Here is a 7817-nt window from a genome sequence, read left to right as displayed (position 1 = left end):
CTTTTTTTGAGATAGAGTCTCACTCTATAGCCCAGGCTCGAGTACAGTGGCAGGATCTTGCTCACTGCAACCTCCGCCTCCCAGGTCCCAGATTCAAGCAACTCTTCTGCCTCAGTTTCCCAAGTAGCTGGGATTACAGGCACGAGCCACCATGCCCGGCTAATTTTTGTATATTTTTTTTAGTAGAGATGGGGTTTTACCATGTTGGCCAGTCTGGTCTTGAACTCCTGACCTCATGATCCGCCCGCCTCGGCCTCCCAAAGTGCTGGGATTAAAGGTGTGAGCCACCGTGCCCTAATTTTTGTATTTGCAGTAGAGACGGGGTTTCACCATGTTGGCCAGGCTGGTCTGAAGCTCCTGACCTCGTGATCCATCCGCCTTGGTCTCCCAAAGTGCTGGATTACAGGCGTGAGCCAACTCTCCCAGCCTAAATTATTTTAATAACGTGCTCTGAACAATGACCAAACCATTTCATTATGTTATAGTTGTCTAAAGTTTCTACTGGCTACAGATATAAGACTCCTCCTGCCCAGGTGGCTTTTGCTAAAGAAGTACCCATTCATTCACCCTTTCATGTTCAACTCTTAATCTTCTGAGAACTCACCTTTTGATAGGCCATTCCACCTCCCTACAAAATGCCCTTAAAGCAGAATAAACAGTTTAAAACTACATGTGTATTATCAATTACTTCCTTCTATGGCATATGAAGAATTAGCATTCTTACTCCTACCATTCCCCTCCCCATCTTCAAAATGGAATTATTACAGTTTAGTTAAAATAATAAATGTTTACATGGTTTTGAAAGTCTATTTTAAATATCAGCAAGCTTTTCCCATTTGTCATTATAGCAATACGATGCTCAGAAGTTACTATTTTGTTGCAAAACAAAAGCAAAATTTGTAAGCTAATCATTTACATAAGCTTTTTTAATGACTCTATTTTATTTCTTTAACACACATAATAGTGTCTACAATATGCCAGGCACCAGGGCTCTAAGTGCTTACATGTATCAACTCATTTAATCCTTAGAATATTCTCATGAAATAAGCACTATTATTTCCATTTCACAGATAAGGAAATTTAGATATGAAGAAGTTAAGACACTTGTCCAAGGTCACACTACTAATAGGTAAAGGAGCCAAAATTCAAACACAGGCAGTCTAATTCCGGAGTCACACTCCTAAACAGCATAATAAACTGTCTCTCCAAACTGATGAAAATTCTTGAAAATTGTCCAAAATGAGACACCACAAAATGTAACATTTTGTGAAAGCCTTTTTGGAGGGGAAAAACTACTATAAAATTTAGATTTTAAGGTGTTAAATCAATTACAAGACTTCCATAACAGAAAAAGCATATTTGGCTTAGTTCACATTATATTATCAACTCAAAATAAATTTCCAAAAGAAAAAAGACATATATGTTTAAATGTAATTTTATTTTTTAGATTTTAATAATTAAATATATTAGAAATATAAAATTTTAAATTTATAAGCAACAAGATTATAAGCAAATATAACAGCAATTTTTCTCATAAATTATGCACTAATAAAATATAGAAATATAAGATTTATTAAACACTATAAAAATTGAAATATCAAATTAGTGGTCTTTTTCCCAGTACATAGATTAAAAATAAAAAATCCTTGATATGTAAACTGTAACTTTATTATGAGATTAGAAAAATAGTTACATTTCATAGTATTTTAATAAATTATTCTTAATTTAACAGGATTTTCAAAAATATAGACCTTGTTTTGTCACTAAGTAATCGTGTGATCTAGGCTTCCCAGAAGCCATTCTGGGTTTCAGCGTCCTTGTCTACAGAATGAAGAACTTAAACTACATAATACCTACAAATCTATATAGTTCTAAAACTTATAAAATTATACTTTTTAAAAAGTTTTGAACTTTAAGTCTCACCTCATCTGAAGAATCTACTTGTCCCAAAGTTCCTGTTGCGCCTACAAAACCTTTGGAGGAGAAGAAAAATAGTTGTCCTTCATAGTTGCTACATATTGCTTTACTTTCAAATTATTCTGAGAAATACAAATATCAAAAAGCTAAATTTTGTTACCTTAGGACACCTCATTCTAACGGTTATCTTCTTGGCGAAGTCCAACACTTTTTTTTTTTTGAGACGGAGTCTTGCTCTGTCACCAAGGCTGCAGTGCAGTGCACAATCTCAGCTAACTACACCCTCCACCTCTAGGGTTCAAGTGATTCTCCTACCTCAGCCTCCCAAGTAGCTGGGCTTACAGGTGCCTGCCACCATGTCCAGCTAATTTTTGTATTTAAGTAAAGATGGGGTTTCACCATGTTGGCCAGGCTGGTCTCAAACTTCCAGTCTCAGGTGGTCCGCTACCTCAGCCTCCCAAATTGCTGGGATTACAGACGTGAGCCGCTGGGCCTAGCCTCCAACATTTATCTTAAATAAGTTTGGACCTAATAGGTTGATACTTCAACAGGAAATCTCCAGTGAAAACTCGGATTTAATACAGTTAATTACAAATGGTGTTTCAGAAGGATCTCTTTCTTTTTAGTTTTAAACCACAGTTTACTAAAATACTGAGGTAGTAAAGTTATGGGCTACTCTTGAACAACAACTATACATTTTTCCTGAGATAGAAACAAAACTAATAAGTTAATCAAATTCCATTTAAGAAAAATGTACCCCTCCTTTGCCAATCTATTCTTTTTTGGCTCTGAATTTTTACTACAATTACTACTTTTCTTACAAGGAATAATACTATTTTAGCTCAAAATAAATTTTTCCAATAATGAGTAAAGTTTGAGAGGTTTTTTGGTTTAAATACAGAAAAGTTACTACTGTTCAAATTTAATATTTAGACAAACCTTGAACTGCTAGAGAACTAGTACCAGCAGATGGCTCCTGCACACCATATACAAGCTTATCCTCAGGATATGTAAGTCCAGAGCTCTTCAAAGCTATAAGGTACTTTTCATGACTTTTCTTTGCACAAGCATTTTCCCCAAGACCTAATTAAAACAAACTTCAAATCAGAAAAAAATATTCCATTCAAAATCTCAGTATGGTCTTTTCGTTAACTAATATCTATAAATAGGTAAATATTCTAATGGAGGGGGAACCCTAGAATGAATAATGTAAGATAGCTTCAGATAACATTTTGGTGCTTATGTTTATCACCAGAATATACAGCATGTTTATACCAAATAATGAAATCTACAAAGTAGGTTAGCATCTAAAATATCCAAGGGAATGTGGGACACAAAGATTAATAAGACATGATCTTAGCTTTCAAGGAACCTGAAAATTACACAGAAGACAGGCAGAGAGTTAATATGGTAGATGATAATTATGTAGTAGAATTCGCCATTTGGCTTGACAGTCTGTGCTCTCGTGATACCAACCATGCAGTTATCCAAAGCAGAGTGCTTGGGAAAGGCTTTTGAATGTTTTGTATAACAATATACCATTCAACAATTCTAAGTTTTATAACTTAAACTGTGTATTATTAGAAAATCTTAGGCCATACAACCCAAAAACCTAGCATATCAAAAGTGAAAACATAGACATGATGGTTGTTACTGTTTAAAGAAAGGGGATCACTTCTCAGCCTTCTGGCTAAGAACGAGTGTTTAAAGAGAGGTACAGCATAATTACGTCACATCAAAAGTTAGGAGACCTGGGTTCTAGTACCAACTCCAACATAAATTAATTGTGAGGTTTAAATAGGTCATTTCATTTTTCTAGGGCTATTTCCTCATCCATAAAACAAGAAGTTCTTTTAATAACTTCCAGCTTTAGCATTCTATGAAAAATCTAAAATTTACCTTTTTTAAGTTCTGAAATACTCAATTTCTTATCATTATAATAATACATGTAAACTATAAACTTCTTCAAACATTTTACTTACCAGAAGTTAGATCTTTGTAATTTTGCTGGTTTGTCAAAACCTGAGTAAGAACAGACCGCATTGCTCCTCCCATTTTAGTTAGGTCTTCTAAAAAGGAAATTTGAGGTTCCAAAAGCTGAAGGACTTTGTTAAGGTCCTTTTCTGATGGTCCATCAGCTGCTAAAAGAAAAAAAGAAAAAAAATCAAATAAGGATGATTTTCTTTAAAATATCTTACTAAAAATAACAGTATTTATTCTTTCAAAATTACAGTGGTGTATAGTATTTTATAATCAAAAAAGTCAATACAAGAACTCTGTTCAGAAAATTGGTATCTACCCAGCACCCACCCAAGCAAGGGTAGACTTGCTCAGGAATTCAGTCCTTTGGAAAAAAGACAGAAAAACAGAAATGACCTCCTAAGGTATGAAGCACTTAATTTGTATAAGAAGCATTTGAATACAAAAAATTAGCCAGATGTGGTAGTGTGCACCTGTAGTCCCAACTACTCAGAGTCTGAAGCGGAAGAATGGCTTAAGCCTAGAAGTGAAGGTTGCAGTTTACTGAGATTATGCCACTGTACTCCAGCCTGGGTGACAGAGTGATACCCTGTCTCAAAACAAAATGAACAAACAAACAAAAAGCAGCATTGATCTGTGGGCCCTATACTTCCACATATATAAATGTTACCATAAGACTGTTTCAGAAAAAGATAATATTTAAGAAAAAGTTTAGATCACATCCTAGAATAAAACAAGACAGAATTCAAATATATTCAGAGTAGTATAAGAATATTAGGACAAAATTATGTCAAATTTAAATCTGTATAACAAATAACCCGCTGGGCGCAGTGGATAATCCCAGCACTTTGGGAAGCCAAGGCAGGTGGATCACAAGGTTAGGAGTTCAAGACCATCCTGGCCAACATGGTGAAACCCCATCCCTATTAAAAATACAAAAATTAGCCAGGCGTGGTGGTGCACGCCTGTAGTTCCGGCTACTTGGGAGGCTGAGGCAGGAGAATCACTTGAACCCGAGAGGCAGAGGTTGCAATGAGCCGAGATCGCCCCACTGCACTCTAGCCTGGCGACAGAGCGAGACTCCATCTCAAAAAATAAATAAAAATAAAAATAAATAACCCATCCCCTATAATATTCCAAAAATACAGATTCATGTTAGCTGAAGGGCAAAGCAACTAAAAGATAACTTTTCATAAACATGAATAATATTATTAAAAACTAAAAACTTAAAAAAAAAAAAACAGGCAAAGAGAGCTGGAGAGAAAGAAAAGCAGCTAGGACAACAACTAAAAAAGAGTATAAAGATGAAAAGAATAGAGATGTTTTACAGAAGCCAAGGTCTAAAACGAAGGAAATGAATAAAGAGATTTATAGCTTAACCATAATTGCTTTTAAAACCAAAACAAACAAATGAACAAAACCACACCTATAAAAGAGGTGATGGAGAGCCTGTGTGTCCAGGAAAGCGGATGTCCATTTCATTCAACATTTATTCAGAATCTCAAACCCTATTTTCTCAGTGTAAAGCTAATGCTATTTATTATTCAACTTTATATTCTCCTCAGTGACTTACATAGTAACATAGCAGATGTTTAATTAATGTTTGCTCTTGGTTTTCCAGGGCTCTGACACAAGCTCTAACACAGATTTAAGGATTATAGGGTGAATGAGAAAGAGAATTGAAAGAAATTGGGAAACCTCAAGATCTTAGAGCTTTCATTGCCTTGGATTAGGTTATCGTAAGCTCTTTAATTTTAAACAGTAATCTCTATACAAAAATGCAGAATTTTTTTTTTTTGCACAGACAGCAATTAATGCTGAACAGAAGTAATAATATAAGGAAGAAACTTTCATGAACCTACATTCATGCAGTTCATCTTTAGACAAAAACTGTTTCCATTCTTTCCTTCATGTTTTCAGATCATAACATAATTATAAAGCTATGTACTTATGTTGTCTACCTTTTATAACTGTAATGTTAAATCAATAACAACAAAACTATACAAGCCAGGCACGGTGGTTCACGCCTGTAATCCCAGCACTCTGGGAGGCCAAGGTGGGTGGATCAACTGAGGTCAGGAGTTTGAGACCAGCCTGGCCAACATGGTGAAATCCCATCTCTACTAAAAATACCAAAAATTAGCCAGGAGTGGTGGCAGATGCCTGTAATTCCAACTACTCGGGAGGTTGAGGCAGGAGAATCACTTGAACCCGGGAGCCGGAAGTTGCAGTGCGCTGAGACTGTGCCACTGCACTCCAGCCTGGGCTACAAGAGCAAAACTCCATCTCAAATATACATATACATATACAGTATATATATATATATACACACACACATATATATATGTGTGTGTGTATATATATATATATATATATATATATAAAATACACTTTAGTGTGAAGTATTCTTTGATTAAACTAATGATAAGCTTTAAGGTTCTCATAATAAATAATTTGTTTCTAAAATAGAATGCCTGTAATACAAAACGTAAATTCCCAAAAAGGTCTGCTAACTAGTATGTGAGATATAATGCAGAAGGCAATTTCAATAACCCAGCTAGTAACTGGTTCCTTAATTCCAAAGAGACAGTAATCTGGAATCAAATCAAAATAATATTTTTCTCTATATATTCCTTTTTTTTTTTTTTTTTTTTTTTCGCTCTTTGCACCTCTAACTTTTTTGACACAAGATCTCATTCTGTCACCCAGACTGGAGTGCAGTGATGTAATCATAGCTCATGGCAGCCTTGAACTTCTGAGCTCAAGGAATCCTCCTACCTCAACCTCCCCAGTAGCTAGGACTACAGACACATGCTACCACCACACCCAGCTATCTTTTAAAAGTGTTTGTAATCGCTTCTTGGCCTTTTGGCCAAGATCAAGTGTAAAAATGTTTGTAAAGACAGGATCTCTATGTTGCCCAGCTGGTCTTAAACTCCCGTCTTCAAGCAATCCTCCTGCCGCAGCCCCTCAAAGTGCTGGGATTACAGGTATGAACCACCATGCCCAGCTTATTTTTCTATATTTTAAGATATATACTCTCGATATATATATATATTCAAGTAGATATATATTCTACTTGTTAAGTAGAAGTACTTAACAAAGGATTGTATGTTTTTGCTTAAAATGTACAAATATGGAAGTATAATGGTTTCCTCACAATAATGATAAGATAGTTTAAGAAATGAGGACATTATATAACATTCCTCTACACTTTAAGGATAGCAACAGAAGATGAAAATGTGTGCCACAGTTTCAAAATGAATATTAAGTTATTTATAGTACTAAATAATTTTAAACCTTTAAAAGTAATGCAAAATGTAGTCTCTTATAGAACAGAAATGCAGGTATCATCAGAAAGGCAAAAGACATAACAAAAAGTTAATAAATTTGATTCATACTACTAATGAATATCTGTAATTCACAACGTCAGACTGAGAACTTTAATAGATACCTAAATCCAAATATTTAACTAAATGAAGTATATTAATCAAGATTGTGATTAAATCTTAAAAGGTAAGAAGAACATCTGTAATTTAATTCTCTTTTAAATACTAACATGATTACACACACCCAATCTGAAAGTGAGCAATTTGACCCTATCATAAGTTATTATATAATATACATGGAGAATAAATATATAATACAAACCCCTTTAAAAAAAGTTGATAAAGCATTTTATCTTCTAAAATCTAAGTTAAATCCAAACATTTCCAGGAGTTCTCAATTCTGCTTTATCCTAATATTGCAAATAAAGTCACTTTAACCCCACAAAATGGTTACTTCCTGATCTACAAAATCAAGTAAGTTTGACCAAAAACGTTTATGACCCCAGAAGCAGAAAGCACCAAACTACGTCTACTACAACATATCTATAAGGTTATATAATTTATTTTTAGCGTGTTTCTATTCAGTCTGTA

The 7817-nt window shown here is 34.6% G+C and overlaps 1 protein-coding gene across 1 annotated transcript in view; it reads right to left on the bottom strand.

Moving 5' to 3' along the window:
• The window catches only part of LOC108295256 (E3 ubiquitin-protein ligase UBR3-like), a 139380-nt gene that overhangs the window by 93530 nt on the left and 38033 nt on the right, over positions 1–7817 (bottom strand). Inside the window, exons 3-5 of the mRNA XM_017517324.2 lie at positions 3900–4099; positions 2857–3000; positions 1924–1973 (exon numbers count right to left, since the gene is read on the bottom strand). Coding sequence (XP_017372813.1) covers positions 1924–1973; positions 2857–3000; positions 3900–4099 — 394 coding nt within the window. The remainder of the gene's footprint in view (positions 1–1923; positions 1974–2856; positions 3001–3899; positions 4100–7817) is intronic.

This window comes from Cebus imitator, unplaced genomic scaffold (genome assembly GCF_001604975.1).
Source record: "Cebus imitator isolate Cc_AM_T3 unplaced genomic scaffold, Cebus_imitator-1.0 Scaffold628, whole genome shotgun sequence".
Lineage (NCBI taxonomy): Eukaryota > Metazoa > Chordata > Mammalia > Primates > Cebidae > Cebus > Cebus imitator.
This window is presented reverse-complemented; position numbering and strand designations above follow the sequence as displayed.